Source organism: Marmota flaviventris, chromosome 5, assembly GCF_047511675.1.
Source record: "Marmota flaviventris isolate mMarFla1 chromosome 5, mMarFla1.hap1, whole genome shotgun sequence".
NCBI lineage: Eukaryota > Metazoa > Chordata > Mammalia > Rodentia > Sciuridae > Marmota > Marmota flaviventris.
In genome coordinates this window covers 77,828,279-77,848,085 of record NC_092502.1, presented here as the reverse complement: position 1 = coordinate 77,848,085, position 19,807 = coordinate 77,828,279, and the positions used below count along the sequence as shown (strand labels likewise).

Sequence of the window (19,807 nt, the reverse complement as noted above, 5' to 3'; positions counted from 1 at the left end):
TCTTGCTTATGAACCTCAATGGATTCTATAATTTTTAATAATCATGCAATCAACCAGTTAGCTGGTGGGTATGTTTCCATCTTGGTGCTCTCTATTCACTTTTGGTTTATGCTTTTGTTGTTGTCTTTTAATCTAAGAAGCCAATAAGAAAATTTCAAAACTGGCAATAATTTCTTCTTCCATTAGTATAGTATTTTGCAGTTAGGTAATTAATGAGATGCTATCCCATAATTGAAGACCTCCTCTTCTCTTTTTCTTGTTTGCTGAATGAGATTCTTTTACAAAGTAAGAAATCAGCAAGAGTCAAGAGCAGGCTGTGCCTGAGGACGTGTGAATTCACCGTATGCCAGTATTTCCTGCATCTGTGGAAGTCAATATTCTTATTCTTATTTTATGGATCGAATGTGAGATAGTATCGAGGCTTTTACATGTTTTCTCATGACTAACAACTGAAAAATGTACTGAAATAATAAAACTGGTACTGTTCAATTTCCTTTTCAAATTCACTTGCATTATAAGTGAGAGAACCCATATGATGATGAAATCTGACTGATTGTAAAATTCAGGAGAAGAGGAGCGAGAAATTTCAGTAGATGTAAAACTACCAGGGTGGGGATGTTTGAACTGAGAAATGACTCAGAAAAGCAGGAATGTTCTTTATCTTGTTTGTGTGGGGTGAAAAGCTGAGGCTAAGCATACTGAGTGGTATTACTGGCATCTCTGCACACTGGGTGCAGCTGTACTTTCTGATCCTTCCAAGCAAGTGAGGCACAACTTCCCCCAAGTTCTCGCTGCTTCCTGCATTTATCTTCATGTAGTAATTGTCTATTTATACTCTATTTACATGTCTATTCCCCACTAGAAGGTTACACCCTAAAAGGAGACAATGTCTCTTGATCTTGCACCCCCAGCATTTCTGAGCCACCATAAGCTGTTCAATTAATCTACTTATGAACAAATACTCCTTTATCTATTTCAGTTAACACTGAAATTACATGGAAATGGCTAGTCTAAATATTTGATATCGGCCAAAGGTAAGTCCAGGTACACAGCCAGCTACCTAAATGTGTATTACCTACACTTTTGCTGTTCAATGTGTGGTCCATAGGCCAGCAGCATCAGCACCACCTGGGAGCTTTATACCTATGAAATCTCAGGCTCTGCCTCAGACCCAGGTCAGAATATGCATTGCTACAAGAGCCCCAGATGATTCTGTACACAGTGAAGTTTGAGAAACATTTATCAATAATATATAATAGTCTGTTGCATGAAGAAGTGATGTGTAAATAATGGAGAAGAAACAAGGCCATGGCATTGAGATTAATGCAGAAGTCTGCTGAGGAAGTGGTAGAGCTCTCTCAGGACAGTCACTTAATGTTCACAGGTGAGAAACTCACTCATACCAGTTCCCTGGGAACCCTTGCTTGATACTTCTTCACACTTTTTCCTGTTTAAAGACACAGCTGCTCTTAATAATTGTCTTTTCTCCTTGGTGCAAACAGAGTATTTATCGTCAGCATGCTGACATTTGCAGGAGTTTTGGCTTTCTCCATGAAAACTGTGGATGATTGAAAGGATATTGCTGACACCTGAATAAGAAATGCAATGACTCCAAGCTATGTAAATTTAATTATTTCCCTTAAATTTTTTTCAGGAATCTCTTTTCTTTTCCTGAGCTTTGGAGAAGTCCTGGCCATTTTCATTTAAAAGAAATACAAGTCAGCAGAGGTTCACTGAATAGGCTGACACGCAATTTCATAGGGGAAGAGGCGCTGTGTCTTTAATCTAATTTGTGCTCTCAATTCCCTGCTAACGTATCTAGGGATCATGATGTATGCATTTACAAGGAGACATCTGTAATGCAGAGTCCAGCTCTGTAATTCTCTGCAACATGGGTAAAAAATTAGTCTGGATTCTTGCAGCCGCCCTACAACATGATAAATCTCTATATACTCACAGATGTAGAAATATTCTCGGCCTGGCCTGAATTCAAATCCTAGAGAAAAGGGAGTGAAGAGCTGGAATTTTTCAGAGAACTTCAGTGGTCCATTTGGAGAGTGAGGCCGGTTACATTCCCATCTCTTGAAGCCTTTGGAAGTGTGGTCACAGGCACTGTACCCATCAAAGTTGACCATGTAGAGGACATAGCGCTCAGTCTTATCTTCTGGGACTGAGTCCTCATAGTGAGGGCAGAAAACATCCAGGTAGTCATTGATACAGACGTCAATGTGGTAATCACCCCTCTGGAATCTGTTGGAAGAAGAAGAAAATGAAGAAATAATTCATGGTGGAAGGGGTTTCTGGTGTAAATTAGTGGTTGCACTCTTTAATAATTCTAGAGCTAAAGGATTTAGTCTAATAAGCTCTTAATGAACACTATTATGATTTTGGAAATGGTTTGAAATATTGCAGTTCTAAATCCAAGCAACAATAAGCCATTTACAGATGAATTCCACTAAGTTTCTTTCAAAATACCCTAAAAAAGAAGTGCCTTACTTTTATTCTAATTATTACATTAAACATCATTCTTTCAAAAATGAATTTTGATTTGTTTTTCATTTATTCTTAAAATCATACACATTGAAGAAAAGTTTTCATACGTTTAAGATAGTTTCACAATAAACATTTCTGAATATATAAATAAGCAAATTAAAGAACAATAAATTACTGAATTGTTTCAATTATAAATGAGGTCATTTTCAATTTCCTATGCAAATGTAGAGAATTAGAGCTATTAAACTGCTAGAATTAGAATCATAAAATGTAAAAGTTAAAAAATTCCTGAAGCAATATCTTCATTTTAGAGGAAAATAAAAACCTAAGGCATAAACATGAAGCAGAGAATATTTGAGCTAGACCTACAGAATTAAAACTTTGGATCCCAGTTCAGTATTCTTAGTTCTGCTTAGGTCACCAACTCATTTTATCTCATCACTCTTTTGATGCCATGTTCTTTTCCATTATTAAGAAAATTGAAACCATCTACATAAATGACTTTTCCCCTGTTTCTTTTGGTTTTATAAGTCACATTCTAGGGTTGGACTAGTAAGCTGTGAAAGTCACAAGCCAGGTGACAATAACAAAACCATGGCAAATTCATCCTAAAATACTCAAAATGCATGTGCACACATACATACACACACCATAAGCGTTGAAAATACCACATTTTTTGCTTTAATTCTTACAAATATTTGCCTATTTAATATCTTTCCCTATAAGTTAAAAATATTTTATAGGACCCAGTGACGTATAAAACAGGAATTGTGATGGATACAACTTTCTCAGTCTGAAATTGTGGTGAAAAAGCCTATTAGACTCCTTTGTTTTTAGCAAGTGAGGAAATTCTTCCCTGAGCCCTTGGAAAGGTTCATCATAAAACGCTGTTACTGCTGAAATATGACACTCATAAAGCCATATAATCTTCAAGTCGGACAGTCTCAGCATGAACACTTTCCAGTGATGGTGAGCTTCTGTATTCCATTTTTGGACCTCTCTAAATGTTAGGAAGTCTCTTCTTATATTGAGCATAAATCTGCTTCTGTGTAATTTCTACCCAGTGATCCTACTTCTGCTGCCTGGAATTACAGCGAACAAATCTAATTCCTCTTCCACAAGGTAGTCCATAAAACATTTGGAGATGTCAGCTATGTCTCTCTATATCCTCGTTTCACCAGACATGAAAATCCTGATTCCTCTGGTTATCTCTGGTGTAGTTCCCAAACTCCTTTCTAGTTTGTTGACCCTCTCAGGCCCTCCAGTTTCCCAATGTGTTCTCTTAAAATGTAGGACCTAAACACAACAAGGCCCTCTGAGCGCTTGGGACCAATGTTCACCTCAGTAGAAATACACCACTCTTGTTCTGGATGCTAAATATTTACCACAAAGCTGCAAATCCCTTCCGAGAGACACTGTTGTAAAATAATGGAGGCACCACTCATTTTGAGTGAGTCGATATAGATTTAAGGACTGGATCTGCTGTTGGTTGAATGGAAGAGTCATACATCATCCTGAGCCTCAGTTTCCTTATAGATAAGTTAGATAACAATGAGAAGGTTCTTGCCAGCCTCACATGTCTGCTTTAAGTCACAGCCCAGAAAACTAATAAGAAGCAAATGTGTGTTGATTGATAACATGAGAAATAAGGAAAGATTATCAGGATCTTCACTTTTCAGTTAGAGGATCCCAAAACAACCATTTAAAAAAAAAAAAAACTAAAATACTCAAGTATTTATTTCTTTATATTTACAGTGATCATGGGTTCACTTTTTCTTTATTGCTAGTAGACAATGAATGATTTGTCAAGATGCAAGGGAAGACTGTGTTGCCTTTAAAAGATTTTTGAACATCAAGGTAACATCACTGCCAAAGTACAAAGAAAAGACACTGCAATGTTCAGATGAAAGGGTGCTGGGATGTGAATCATCAGCACTCAGAGTAGCCTGGCAGTTTTGGAGGACAGCCAGACAAGAACGACAGCAGAAGGCAATGCCCAGATGCACTTTATATTATTATTACAGATTTTAAAGACATTCAAGGGGGAAGTTTTTTGGTTTTTTTTTTTCTTTCCCTAAGTGTCACTCATTTTAGCTTCTACTAGCATTTGGCACTGCTCAAAAGTGTAAATAAAAATTAAAACTGCCATTACCCAGACGCTTTCTGTTACTCTTTTATTCTATAATTTCTTTAGTCTATAATTCCTTTATTCCACAAGTTAAAAACATTGGCACTGTTTTTTTGACAACGCAATTTTAACTCCTTATTCCAACTTTTATTACTATCAATGTTGCTAAAATTTTTATAAAGCAGACTGTGGGACTGAAGGGCCACTCTAGGTTGGATTGACCAGTAATCCCTTCCAGTGACATTTTACTTTGTGTGAAAGGTTAACTAAACTACTGTGGTGTTATTTTAGACCTGTAATTCACCCTAGCGATTATTATTTCTGACCCTCTATCCAAAGACAAAGAAAAGATGATGATTTATCATGGAATCAATTTACATTTCTGTTTCAGATCTTTAATTTGCATAAATTAGTTTACTAATGCAAATTTCAAAGAATGGACAATAAAGGTCTAAAAACAATGACAAGCTGGAGCTCATAAAAGGCATCTGTACAACATACTTAAGTATAATCCAAAGACAAGTTTGGGATTATATATTCTAATACTATACCAAATGGCCTTCTTCAGGTACAAAGTGGTGCTGCACCATTCTTTCCTGACCTTCTTTGAAGGGCATAGAAGCATGACTAACATTACTGAGTGCTTATTATGTTACATTCATTATTTCAATTTAATCTTTACCACTGTCCCACAGAAAACACACTATTACTACATTTATTCAAAGATGAGGAAACTGAGATCAAGAGGTCAATGTTACACAACTAGCAAAATAGTGGAGGCAGAATACAGACCAAAGCAGTCTGACCTCAGAAATAAAGCTCCTGTCTATTCCATTTGGTGAAAGATTAAACTCTAATGTCAAGTCCTGAGATCTACTCTGTATTTCTCCAAAGGGACAATTCTCATTCTCAGTGAGGTTTTAGTTCTGTTTACAGATTCAACAAATATTTGCTGTATCCAGGATCTATATGTGCTTTACATATGTTATCCAAAATCCTCAAAACAACCCTAATGGGTTATTATCCTTAGTCTCATTTTACCAGTGATAAAATGTCATTGAGAGAGGATGTTATCTTCTCATTTCAATATTTTTCACAGTGAATAACTCAGAACAAAGTTAAAATCTGAACTCAGTCCTTAGAGATTCTAAAGCATATTCCTAATCACAATGTGCTCCTAACCATGATGGCTCCAGAGATCCACCAGTTGTAGAAATTCCCCTTGTAAGATGGAGCCCGCAAGAGTATATGGGTGCCATCAGGTTACCTTAGGTTTATGCTGATCTTTCAGGACAACCCAGACACAAGGTGAACCAGCCGTACTCTCTTCCCCACCAGGTTGGGGTGCCAAAAGCTACAGGGTGCCTCAACATGTAGAATGAGCTCAGATGACAAAGTTAGCTCCTGAGTCAAGCATTCACACCATTTCAGTCTTTCAGAATAAAGTGTTGTTGGGCTCAGCAGCCATTCACATAAAGAGATTTTTTTTTTCATCAGGAAACAGCTTTCATAAGCTTTAGCTCATGTTAAAAGAGTAAATTCACATCTAGAAAAAAAATGATTCTGCATGCCAGTATTTACCAATGCCATGGATAGCACAGACCCTGCTATTACACATTTGTAAATCTCTTGGATATTTTCTTGTAAATGTCTACTCTCTCCTCCTTTTCCTTAATTTCATCTTTTGTGTCTGTGCTTCTCTACCTCTGTGAGATTGCAGTGTATGTGTGTGTGTGTGTATATTCTATATATATATATAATCTAGCTGTTCAGCAATAAGGCAACAATAATTGCAATACACTCTACTAAATTAACACATTGGTTCACAATGTAAAATTTGCACTGTTGCCACACTTAGAAAAGTGACTGTGTTTCAGTCAAACAATTACTACCCTGACTGTTCTCACGATGCATAAGTCTCAAGAGCCAGGAAACATCTTGCCTGTACAGAATGTAGTCCCTGTTCTTCACTGGATTGCATGGCTGCTCAGGTCAATGGTCCATACAACATAATATTTATATATATATATTATGAATGGCAAGAATACATTTTACACATTTATCAAAATTTTGCAGTGACTGGTTGAGAATGTCAACGATATTATAAAAGGATCATTTTGCTTAATTAAGAAGAGGAAAATTCAGCCTGGTAACTAGTCTTTTGTAATCATCTTAAATGCCAAAAATGAATCATGCACTTCACAGTAATTCTTGATCATCCAGAGGCCACCTGAAAGACTAGATAAAAAGCACATTTAAAAAATATATTTTTAATTTGTACAATATAATTATATATAATAGTGGGATTTGTCATTACATATTTGTATATGCGCATGAGCATAGTTTCATTCCCCAGTATATTTTAGGGACTACTGATGGCAAAAGTAACAATTTAAGCTGGGATTGGAACTGAAAAGTGAATTTGTGTCAGTGTTTGCCTGATGACTTTCCATCATATTGCTAAATACAATTTTGATTATCAATTTAAAGCCACTGTTAATACCTCTCCCTTTAATTAACCTGTGTGATGGAGGTGAATCATGACTTGAATGTCAGAATCAAATGAAATAAAGGCAACAAGAAATGACAAATTGTCTTTTCAGTTGGTTATCAACAGTGTGCCCCAACTTCCTTCTGAGATAAGTACCAAATCATCATTTCATGACATTAGTTAGCCTGAATCAAAGAGACTTTGTCCTCCTATTTTATTTTCAACCTTGGGTCCCTGAAAAAAAAAAGGAACATCTAGTTCTTGAATGGTCTAGGTCTGTCATCAGCCCCAAGTAGAAGTTCTGAACTTCCTCATACTGTCCTTGGTTCCTCTTGGGTAGGAAAAATAGAAATCACCTAGCTTTCTTTCTCAATGACTCTTTTTTCATGGCATTGACCTTACTTCCTCCTCTCCCACATGCTCCTGTGTTGTGGGTATTGACAGCTGGGGAGGATGAACAGAAGGACACAGGAGCCTGCCAGAGGAGCAGCATCATAAGCCTCTTCTGAGTTCATCTTTAGCCACTTTCTCCTGAGGTTTCACCTCTCATTCCATTCTCATTTACTAAAACCAAAGTACTTTTCATTTTTTGTATCTGGAAAAGGAAGAGTGATGATGTGTATTTAAATGTTTTAAATTGGCCTTTAGCATATGTTGCTGGCAGAGCAAAGAACCTGCTTCCAAGGAAATATGTACTAAGGTATTTTATCAAGCAGCTCCTGAGTGAAGTTTCCTCCCTCCATAAATATAGAAACAACATGACTGAAAGGAGACAGTGTTAATAGAAGTTAGGAAGCTGTGAGGCACTTTTATCCCCCTTCATGTAATATTTTAAACGATTCAATCATGAAAATGTTATTACTCACCAACTTCATAGTTGATTATTACATTTTAAATGTATTTTAATCTGTCAAAGAGGTGATTGTTTTAATATTCCTATTTGAAGAGAATTCCAATGTCATTTCTTTAATTACAAGGCAACTTAATGTATTACATTCTGAAATTGAAATGTAAAAGAAGGATATGATTTATGGTCAAAGATTAAGCAAATTTATCAGCTTAGGTTTCCTCCCAAATTTTAAACTAAATCTAGAGTTAATAAATCTTGGCAGTGCTGTCTTTCAATTCTACTGTTATTGATTTAAAGGCTAATTTCAGAATAAGAAGTCTCTTTTTAACCACAAGAATTTCTTATTTGTCCAGAAAGGTCTTAACAGGCCCTATAACTGACAAGGGGATTTGGTTTATAAACATGTGTTTGTAAGATGGGCAGGACAGCAGCCTCTGTTGCAGAGCACACTTCTTCTTGTCTCCTTCTGTTCTTCCTTTCAGCACAGAATGCAAGCCTTATGGCTCTCCTATCCCAAATCTGAAGATGCTCTTTTTGTTTTCCTGCAGAGGTTAAAACATGAAATACAAATAGTAAACCTAACTTGGGGTAGAAAAATAGTATTCACATCACTCAGGACTGAACAAATATTTGTTTGGCTCTTTTTAAATTTTCTTCCCTCTCATGGGCTGAAACATGCCTGTCTTTGATATATGTTGGTAATCAACTTTCACTTTCCACCCTGAAAGACGCAGAAGCATGGACAATTTCACTATAAGCAGTCCAGTTGTTGAGGGTAGAGGAGATAGTACATGAAGAGCAAGACACATAATCTCAGTCAGTCCAATCGAACTCTTCTGGGCTCTAGAATATGCCAATAACAACTAATGTTCCTACAGAAGTGAAGATTTAAAAACAAAAACAAAATTCCCTCCCCCCCCAGAAAAAATAACTGCTTAAGGTGGCATTTCAGAGATGTGTCCTGCTTATTCTTTTGCAGCTGAAATGCAATACGCTATACCATATATTTTTCCATCCAATGAAGCGTAAGATACTGACAAAACATTTTGCAATCCAAATCTGGGTGCTCAGTTTATCTATTAATGAAAATTTCAACAGAGTTCTTATCCTCACATATGTTGGTAATTATAAATTCTACAGTATAAGAGTTTTGCCTTGAATTCAGGAACTGTTGGTAATAAGACATAATTTTCTTGGCCAGAATTCATTAGTACATTAATACACTAACTGTAAAGGTTAAATTTAAGTTTTGCTTTTCTGTAAGTTTAAGTTCTGTTTTCCTGGAACCGGAAACTTATGTTAAAAACAGTTACTTATGTCAAAATGTACCCTGACCCAACACCCGCTGACAAAACGTTTGATTATTCTGTAATGGTTATTTTGTAACAATCGCACCCTAACTGCCATATGAACTTCCCTGTTTAAACACTGCATAAAAACTCTGCTTAAGCTGTGCTCAGGGCTCCAGCTTCTCTCAGGAGAGCTCTGAGCCCCAGCATGCTGGTCCAATAAACCCCTTTGCTTTTGCATGAGATAGTCTCTTGGTGGTCCTTTCCTCTGACGTTTACCCGACCCTAACATAACCTATCTGTCACTTTTTCTCTGTGTGTGTGTGTGTGTGTGTGTGTGCGTGCACGTGTGTATTATGCGTGTGAACTTTCAAAGTGGTTTTAAAATCCCACAATTAATACTAATCACCCATATCAAATAAATGAATAATATTCTCAAATAGCTTGTGCTGTTGCTTTTCTAGTACAAGTTACATCAGTCTGACTGAGTTTAAGAAAATTTATTTCACAGGATAACACCTGTTTCAAATACAAGTCCCACAATATGTTCTCTCATCCAGTGTTTTAACTCATTTGGAGTTTGTTTTATTAGTTTGACAGAAGACTTCCCAAGGAAACAAAGCATTAAATTGGCAGAGCCTAAACAAGACTTTCCTTCAGGAAGGGACTGGGAGATCTGGGTGACAGTCTAATTGCTTCTAAGCCCCCAAAGAGGCCTGGGGCAGCGAGTGAGAGTGTGTCAACATCAACAGCCAAGTCAGCCAAAGAATTAAGCAGGCAGAGTTCTCACAGATCCAGTGCATCGCAGGGCACTCCAAATAGGTTTCAAATGGGGATTTGAAACAAAAAATAGAATTAACGTCTGGCAATCAGTATAGTCCTAACAGAAGTCATTCCCACAATGCAAAACAGGCTCCTTCACCACTTCAGCTAGTCTGGAGATCCCGGAAAAAAGATGCACATGATACCGATACCCTAAGTTATCTAGAGTTTTCCATCCCCTCAAGCACATGGCACAGAACACCTGCCATATAAATAGATCCAGCAAAAGCAGATGCTGAAAATCCTGGAACAGGTTATCCAGCTACTGTTCCTGAGAGAACAGGATTGAACAAACTGATTCTGTTCAGGGGATGTGGGAGTCAAACAAACAAATAAGCCACCTGCCAGAATACTCACTTCCATGTAGCCCTTTTGCCTCCTGGAGGGATGAAGTTACTCAGAAGAATTTCAGGCCATTATTAGTTTCAAAAATAATAACAAAAGAGAAATAACAAATCTTCACTTTATTAGCCAACTCAAGAAGTAGTTTTTGGAAAATAATGATTTAATAGTTCTTAAGTACATGGTGTGCCAACAATGAAATAAATATTTTTTAAGCACTAACAATAACTTATTGGAATCATTACTAAGTCTCAGATTTGGCCTTGATTTTCCAATAATTGTGATAACCAAGACCTATAGGGTAAGGAATTAATTTCTATTATTTTCTAAAAGAAAATATGACAAGACAAAAGAAAAGAAATAGATATCGTTTATGTTTTTTAAAAAATGTTTGACTTTCTCTAGGCAAGGGGAAAATATAGATTTTTGGTAATGCTAGGAAATAATAAGACTAATAGTAATATTTCATCCAAAGCATGAGGATGTAAAGCAGAATGTTGCTGCTTCTATGCAGGTTGGCAGTAAAAACTAGTTACTTTCATTTGGACCCTTGTAAGCAGCTGGATGCAAACCTGGGACTAGGAATGAGAGTATGAGATTGAGAAAAGAGAGCTGGAGTAACTACACATTAGACACCATTCTACAAAAAGTATTGAATTCATTCCACCTAAATATGTAGATTTAGAAGAAAACTTGGACTGGCATGCAGATCTCTTTTTCATATATCAATCTCCTTGAAGAAAGTGCTGGTTTTTACTTGTCTCACGATTCTCAGCACTTAACACAATATCTGCACCTAGTAGTGATTTAATAGATGTCCAAAGAAGGGAAATTGTAGGTGAAGGATCTTAGGCACAAGGCTTAACAACAGGAAAACTGTGCAAAGTGTCCAATAAACTTCGGTAGTCAGGGGCCCAGTATTAATTCTTGAGAGGAGTTAAATAACATGATAAACAAAGGTCAAGATCAGGAAACAAAATAATGGAAGACTGCAAAAAGGAAAATGATAATCAGGACTGTTGTTCAAGCAATACTAGAAAATTATGCCTAGCCGAGTAGACAACTTAAGCACCTAAGGCAGAATGAAAGTTTCTCTCTTGTCATTAAGTCCTCTATTCAATTACCATTTATCGGGGTAATTAAACACTGGAAAGTGATGCCAGGCTAATTGTTAGATTATGATAATTACATGTCTTTGCTATGCTACAGCTGATCAAAATAAGATGTGGTCCCGTGCACTTAGCTAAAGCTGCTCTGTAATCGTCACAATTTCGTAGAGCGCTAGGCCATTTATTACTAATTCATTACAAATCAGGCAGAGAGGCTTATTATTTGTAATGCTCCTTTTTCCCCCACACAGTCTCCTGGAACAAGACTCCCAAAAGGTTAAGCACAGACTGCTGCCTCTCATTGGCCCATTTCCATCCCAATTACACAGCTGAGCAGCATTAGGTGCCTCTATTTGAGAGGGTTCATCAGACTGCTTCACAAAATCCTGCAACCGCCTATCACATTGGCAGGAACACCCAAGACTCTCTTTCAGTCTCTGCCAACCACTGTTCTGCTCTGAGTTGTGTCCCGGCAACCGTGAGTTGGCAATCCAGAGATCTTTGGGTTCGGAGGCTCCCTTCTGCTCAGGTCAGGCCCAGACCAGGCTGGGGTATGCCCAGGGGTTTGCTCCCATTAGCAGACTTTCTGTGGAATACAGACTGTACTCCTCCCTCCAGACATCCAGTCTCTGTTCCTCCAGTCAAGGTCAGGAGAAGAAACCGACTTTCTCAGGAACCAGCCAGCATCACTGCAAAGCTACCAAGAGCAATTCCAATCTTTGTAGAGAAAGAGTAGAATGACTCCATTGTCCTTGAGCTCCACAAGGCCAGAGTCCCTGACATATATGAGGGCTAGAAACCTTTCCTTCCATCTCTCTGCTACATACTCCATGACATTATTAGTGGGTAGGAAGGTAAACAGGTAAATAACATTCTTCCTTTTGTTTTATCCTGGGACTTCTTAAGCTCTCCTCTGTAACCATCATAACACACTCAGGAAACACAGAGCATCAGATCAAAAATTGAGCAACTTACTACAAAGTTCATTGTCACAGTATGTTCTCTATTTTTTTCCTCCTAGTATTTATGCAGTACTATAGACTGAATGTTTGTGTTCCTCCCCCCAGTTCCCATGCTGAAGCCCAACTCCCTGTATGATTATATTTAGAGATAGGGTCTTTAAAAGAGGGCATAAGGACAGAACCCTGATCCAATAGCATTAGTGTCCTTTTAAGGAGAGATGCCAGACAGCTGCTCTCTGCATGTTGTGCAAGGACCCAGTGAGAAGGTGGGCATCTGCAAGCCAGGAGGAGAGCCCTCACCAGGCACCAGCTTCTGGTAAATCTGATCTGGAACTTTTAGCTTCCAGAACTTTGAGAAAATAAATTTCTGTTATTTAAGCCCACCAGCCTATGGTAGTTTGTTATGGCAGCCTGAGCAGGCTAATATTGGCAGTTTAAAATTAAATTAATGGTATTGTTGGTGGGGGGGTTCAATTATAATACTGCCAGTGACTTTATAGATATATAAAAAAAATCAATGAAAAACAACTAAGTGAAAATGGCCAGAAAGGAAGAAAAAAAGAGAGAAAGGAAAAAAAAAGCAGAGCCAAGTCACTCACTAGTATCTGCACATGGGAGACGCTATCCATTTGCTGTTCTGAGCAAATGGCTGGTCTAAGGGGAGAAGACACATTATTTTCCTAAGTAGGGGTAGTTTCACCTCTGAAATTAACTCATGGCACTGCAAAAACGACTGTATTATCACCTGGCAACTGTGTTATCTCACTGTTTCAGCAAGGCTTTTGCCCAGAGATAGAATGAAGGGTGTTAGAGAAAAGTCACATACTCCATTTTACCCTTCCTTGACCCTGGAAATTAAAACAGAATATGCCACCACCCTTAAAAAAAAATCATAGAAAGTGTGTTCTAGGAACAAAACAAACCACAGGATACCTTTGTTAACACCAGAACATTTGAAACTGCCATTTTATGCACACATTTACTGGTGGCCTGTGGCTTAAGACTGGGGAGCTGGGGAGCTGAGAACTGCAGTTCATCACATAAAAATGGTTTTGCACTACTTAGTATTATTATTTCCTCCCCACACTCATTAAAAGGATATTCATTCATACAGCTGGATTCTCTATTTACTTTTATAGCCTGGACCACAGAAAGATATATGCAAGAATAATGCAATCATAAAAAATAAGAAACTAATTGCTCTGTCCCAAGGAAACATAGGGGGAGAAAGAAATAAACGATTCACCATTTATTTCTTAGAAATAAATCTAAGCACTTTAGGGGATTCTCAAGTGCTATAATATCTCTACCTACTTAAATGCTTGTCTGTCTCAATGACAGAGAATATGGGTGTTGTTTTTCTCCTTCTGCTTTCGTCTTAATAAACTCTACTTTCAAAATGTCTACCTTGAAAAGAACTATAGTTCAAAGCAAATGCACATGACCTGCCTCTTGAACTTTCAGAATTTTTGGTATTGCTGCAAGATATGAATGAGCCACTTGTGTGGACCATGAAGTTTCAGAGGGATGGTTAATGCCAAGCACAAACATGATGAAATAAGAGAGTGATAATGGGCACTCCATGCCGGGTGACAAGTCAGCACTGTGAGCTTTGAGAAGACAGGGTCACAACTGGCTTTCTTCAACACTCAGCAGTACAAACCCAGATCCCAAAGTTTCATGATGTGCACATTAACATTTTATTGCTATTCAAACTGTTCTTTCTGTTCAGAGAGAAAAAGAGAACATGAGCTATTACTGGTCACACACTCAGCATTGATGAGCTGGGTCAAAAAACAACAAAGGGGTTTATGAAACCTGTGGGAGATATTAAATCAGTCTGGGATTTAGCACAGATTCCATGCTAAATCTATATCCAATGTGAGGAAAAACGTGGCTGTATCTCATTGCTCAATATATTTACAGAAAAGGGCAATTTCACTTGCTGATGTTTTAATTCAACATCTGGGTACCTACCTTGTGGATGCCAAATATTTAATTAAAGTCATAACCCATTTTGTATGCTAAAAGGAACTTGCACATTTTGTCCATTCCACAAATATATAAAGTATGCCTTTCAACCCTATCTCTGGGGAGTAAGGTATGGGCAAACAGGGAACACACCTGGGTATACTCTCAGATTTTCTAACTTGGATATTTATAATTGAGAAGAGGTCACAATAGGTAAGACCAAAGAGCAGCCACCCAAGGATTAAAGAATCCAGTCATTAACTTAAAGGTCTAAGTCAAGGTCACTAGAAGTGCTGGTTTCTTTGGTTTTATAAATCTGATTGGGGAAAGTAACATGTGGCACTCACTGGCCAGGTGGATAGCCTAAAAACACAGTCTACGTGGCTGATGAAGAGGAGCACCCACTGTTGGTGCTATGGAGCCTGCTCTGAAGCATGCACTGATATCCAAGGCTGCAGGAAGGGAAGAAGGTGCTCTACCTACAGAAACACCTTTTCTTCTGTTGATGAAAGCGTCTAGAGTTGTTTGCCACCATATAATTAGAACATGATCTGTAACTTAAAATATACCTCCACTTAAGGCTTTGAATTCTAAGTTACAAATTATTCCAACACACTAAAGGAAGTGAACAGAAAATTAGGAGTTATATAAAGTGGCTTTTTTCGTTTGTTTTCTTTTAGTGTAAATATGAGTTTCTGGCATAAAAGCTGAAGAAATATACTTACATATGCATAGAACTTCCTGGTAGAGCATTAAATTTAGTTTTGTTTATTTTTAAAATGAGGGTGGTGGCTTTGAGATATAATAAATATCTCTAACTATGTCAGAGATGTTTGGAAATATATGGCAACATGAAATACTGCTATTCTTTGACAATTAGGACTTTTACAAATTCATATCACACATGAGAAAATTGTGTTGGTTCTAATGACTAGAGAAATTTATAGGACAACTCAAATTCAACACGTCACTCCTGCTTTTCTTAATGGTAAATTGCAACCCAGTATCTTTGAGCATTAACTGATTAAAAATGGAATTCTCAGCGCTATATTTATAGCTCAGTGTTTATGTATGCTATCAAATCTATGGATTCCTCTAACATGCAACTTTCAAATACTCAGTTGTCACTGAACAGTTACAACTAAGTTACTAGCCTCAAGAGAAACAAAATTCTAACTCAACACTTCTTTAAAACACCAGGTTATTAGCCTTTGTATTCCCAGACACTACCCATGTTTATTAGTCCTAACCTACAGTAATTACAAATGCATATAGCATGCATGACATAAGCCTGTAAAGAGAGGGCCTGCTTATTTTCCCTTGATGCTCAACAATAATTACACTGAAAACCCTACTTCTGTATCTAGACTAGAGAGAGACATAATAGCAGAAGAAATTGTGAGACATCATTTCATCCAGCTGTTTGCTTTCAAGACTGTTAATTATCTAGTCTCTTTTTTTGAAAATCTCCAGTGAGAATTTCAGTCTTAAATAGTAGCTCTTCCCAGGACCTACAGATATCACTCAAAATTCAATTCATAAGGAAATTCTCTTTTCAAGGGCATCCAGGTTTCCACTGTGCTTCAGAGTATCCCACTCACCCCTACCCAATAAGAAGATTTGAGAGAAAAGTGGAGGGAATTTAGCTCATGTTTTCCTAGGAAAGTCAAGCGGATGGTATTATCGACTGTCTACTGCATTAGCAATTTCCAACTGAATTACAAACGGTTTCCCTGCATCATATTGCTATTGTTCAATACCATTTTCATTGCCTTAATGAAACAAAGCTATGTAATATAACCATAAAGTACTGATTACTGTTAACTGTAATGGAAAAGAGCTAAGGAAAGACCTATTTTTAAAATATGCGAAGAAAAAGATACGAAATGCTGATACTTAGCAGACACTGTTTTTTTTTTTCTTTTACTTTTTTCTCTTTTTGGCTTCCTGGATTGGGATCAAAACAACGCTGACAAATTAATTCTTTCTCTTCCAACAATACAGATGGTATTTCCCCTAAGATAGAATTTCTAGGAGATTTCCCAAAGAGTAAAAGTTCCCCAGGTTCTAAAAAAAGCCCTGAATTTTACATGTGTCTTTAAAAGTGTCTACTTCAAATCAGAGTATTTGCCTAATCTCATGAAAGAGGATATCCAAAATTTTTCCTGGGGTACAGGTTTCTCTCTGCCTGTAGGTGAGTACTTTGGAGAAGTGCCATCGTGAAACCATTAGTGCACTACTTATTGCCCTATATTAAATCAACCAGCAACACAAATGATCAGGGTTGCTGTGCTGGGCTGGAGGCTGCCCAAGTGAGATGGCAAATCCATGGCTGAGGTTTCTGCCTTTTAGCAAAGGCAATGAAGATTATTTGGCAGCTCCTTATGTACCCAGCTCCTTTCCCATAAATAGAAGCAGCAAACAAAGAGTTGGAAGCAATAGGCAAAAGAGATAGAGAAAATTCTTGGGTGTCCCTAGATATATTATGGGGAGAGACTGTAGTGCCAGGCACTTGTGATATTCTTGCTAGAGCTATTGTACCCCCATCCGCAACAAATAACCGAGTATAACTGGAGTAATGGAGAACAGAGCACATTGTAACCACTCCCCAAGCATTTCTTAAAGTGAGCTGGTGACAGTTAATGAAACTACTGTACAATGCCGTGGTGGCAGATGATCTGTGACTACCCTGGTTCTAGATACTTACACATTTAACATCTGAAAAATCCTCCCTGCTATTTCCTCAGAGGACATGGTATAAATGTAGAGTATGCTGGAAATGCCTGAATGTCAAGATCAGAGAGTAGTTTCGCCAAGACAAACTCTGGTCTCGGAACAAACTCTCTGGGGATCTTTGCAAGTGTCCATATTTCTATAAGAAACACTGAGGATAGCATCGTCCATGTGGACACAACATGCTAGGTTCTACACACTGTATTTAATACATCGATCTGATGACAGTGGCTCAATGCAGTCTCCTCAATGCTCAATTTACTAGCATTTTCTCATTTTTTGCACCCCAGAAAAAAAAGCTAAAAATAAATCAGGGTGCTATCTGTTAGACCTTTTTCAATAATGTCTATTACTTGAAAGAGAACACACATTTATCTCTTCCTATTAGAGTGCTAATTTATGCAAGTTCATTTGCCTTTTGTGTCTATTGATTGGATTCTTGTTGTCTCATCCTCTGTACTCCATTAGAATCCTCGCTGACTTAACAATAATGCAAAACCCAGACAAAATATGTACAGCTTTTATACGCTTTTGCATCTACAGCCTATTTAAAAGTTTGCATAAGCAAGACAGTATAAGTAGAAATTATGGTCTACACGAGAAAGCATTTCACTTCATCACATCAGAAAGAAAATCTGAGAGAAGATGAGAATACTTAATGGTTGAACTTCTCTTTTCAGTTTTAAATAGTCACGTCTGAACATTTGAAAAGAATCCTGTGCTTCAGGCATGCTGAAATTAAAATAGAAGCACAATTTGAGTTTACAGATTATAAAACCAGTAAGCACAGCTGCTAAATGCAGGACAGGAATGGCTCTCCTTTTCCAAATCCATTTGTGTAAGACAGTCAAACATAGAAGCAAAATTTCTTTTACTGTGAAAACTGGAAGAAAACAAAGCTCACCCGAGAAGAACATTTCTCAGACATTGTTTGTATATATTTGCTTCTAGTCTCAAATAATTCTCAATTCATTGAGAATCTACCTACCTGCCTGCTAACTACTTACCTACCTTTAGATAAACTCTGGTATCTACATATCTAGTATCTATGTAGACAGAGATATGGATATAGATATATCCTAACATATTTTTCAATATTAATTAGTCCAAATGCTTTCTCTTTAGGAGTTCAAACAAAGAAATCTAATTTTACTCTTAGAATAATGATAAAAAACTTATTAAATAAGTAATAGAAAAACTGTTGATCATAGGACAAGAGATTACAAAAGTTCAAATTTGAAATGTGATTTTAAACTCCAAAGAATATTTTAACCTTGTTTGTGCAGAGCTCACATGTGCTCTTTTGAAGAGCTAATAACTACTTCTTCTTGTTTTAACTTCACTAATTTATCCATGTCCAAAAAGGAAGAAGGGAAATGTGAAAGTATAGTATGAATCTGGTCTCATTCTCCTCCTGGTGATTTCTGGAAGCAGGGATCCTACAGTGGAGAAATCACAAGATGTTCATGAGTCCATGAAAAGAGAGGCTTTTTTGGCTTATTGAGCATTCTGAAATTGCTCTGAGCAGTGATGTCTGACAGAGGCAGAGGGACTCCTGGCAGGTGTGGAGGTCAGCCACCCAGACCTCTCTAAGGATGGTTGCAAATAGCACAAGATGTCCAGGAACTTTAATAGGCATCCTCTGAACCACTTGGGAGGTGTCAATAATAAAAAGTAGAAATCAGAGCGGAAAGGAAATTTCATCTTTAATCCTTCTTGTGGCACCTGGCTTTTTTAACACATATGGTATGCAAAGTTTGCTAATGTCTGGAGGTCATCAAGAAAACAGAGTTGATCAAAGATATTTCAACTTTATAGACATCTATCTGATAACTGAGAAGAAAAAACTATCTTATTGGTTGTGGTGGGCAGCACAGAAAAATGGGTCCATAGAAGGGGATAGACAGCCATCTGCCTTCCTTCTAATGTGGATTCTGCTACTACTAATTGTGTAACATTGGCATGTATGTTACTTCCCTGAACCTCAGTTTTCTCATCTGTAACATCAGAATAACAATGATGCCTCATTCCTAAAACTCCTGTTAAGGTTAAGTAATAAATGAACAGATGAAAACTAAAAGTAAAGCACTTGACAAATAGTGCTCAATAAATACTAATACAAGGTGAGAGGAATATATACAATTAGATTATTCACATAACTCAAAAAATTGACTACTAAAAGCAAAGAAATTTTAATACTTTTGAAAACTATCTTGAGATTCTCAAAGAACTTTAGAAACAAAAATTTCTAAATTGTGACATATTTTGAGTAGGTTGAATATAATTATAACAAATATTTGTGAAATAACAAAAACAGACTTTTTATTTTTTAGTTGTAGATGGACACATTACTTTATTTAATTTTCTTAATTTTTATGTGGTGCTGAGGATTGAATACAATGCATCACATGTGCTAAGCAAGCACTCTACCACTGAACCAGAACCCCAGCCCCAGGAAAATTGACTTAAAAAATTATATATATATATTGTAGTTGGACACAATACCTTTATTTTATTTATTTGTTTTTATGTGGTGCTGAGGATCGAACCTAGGACCTCATGTGGGCTAGGTGAGCACTCTACCACTGAGCCACAATCCCAACCCCAGAAAAATTGA

At 37.2% G+C, this 19,807-nt stretch overlaps 1 protein-coding gene across 3 annotated transcripts in view; it reads right to left on the bottom strand.

Annotated features, from left to right (window-relative positions):
* Positions 1-19,807, bottom strand: part of Efna5 (ephrin A5) — a 279,432-nt gene that overhangs the window by 47,103 nt on the left and 212,522 nt on the right. For all 3 annotated transcript variants that reach the window (XM_027927929.2, XM_027927927.2, XM_027927930.2), the window contains exon 2: positions 1,958-2,250. In XM_027927929.2, coding sequence (XP_027783730.1) covers positions 1,958-2,250 — 293 coding nt within the window. The remainder of the gene's footprint in view (positions 1-1,957; positions 2,251-19,807) is intronic.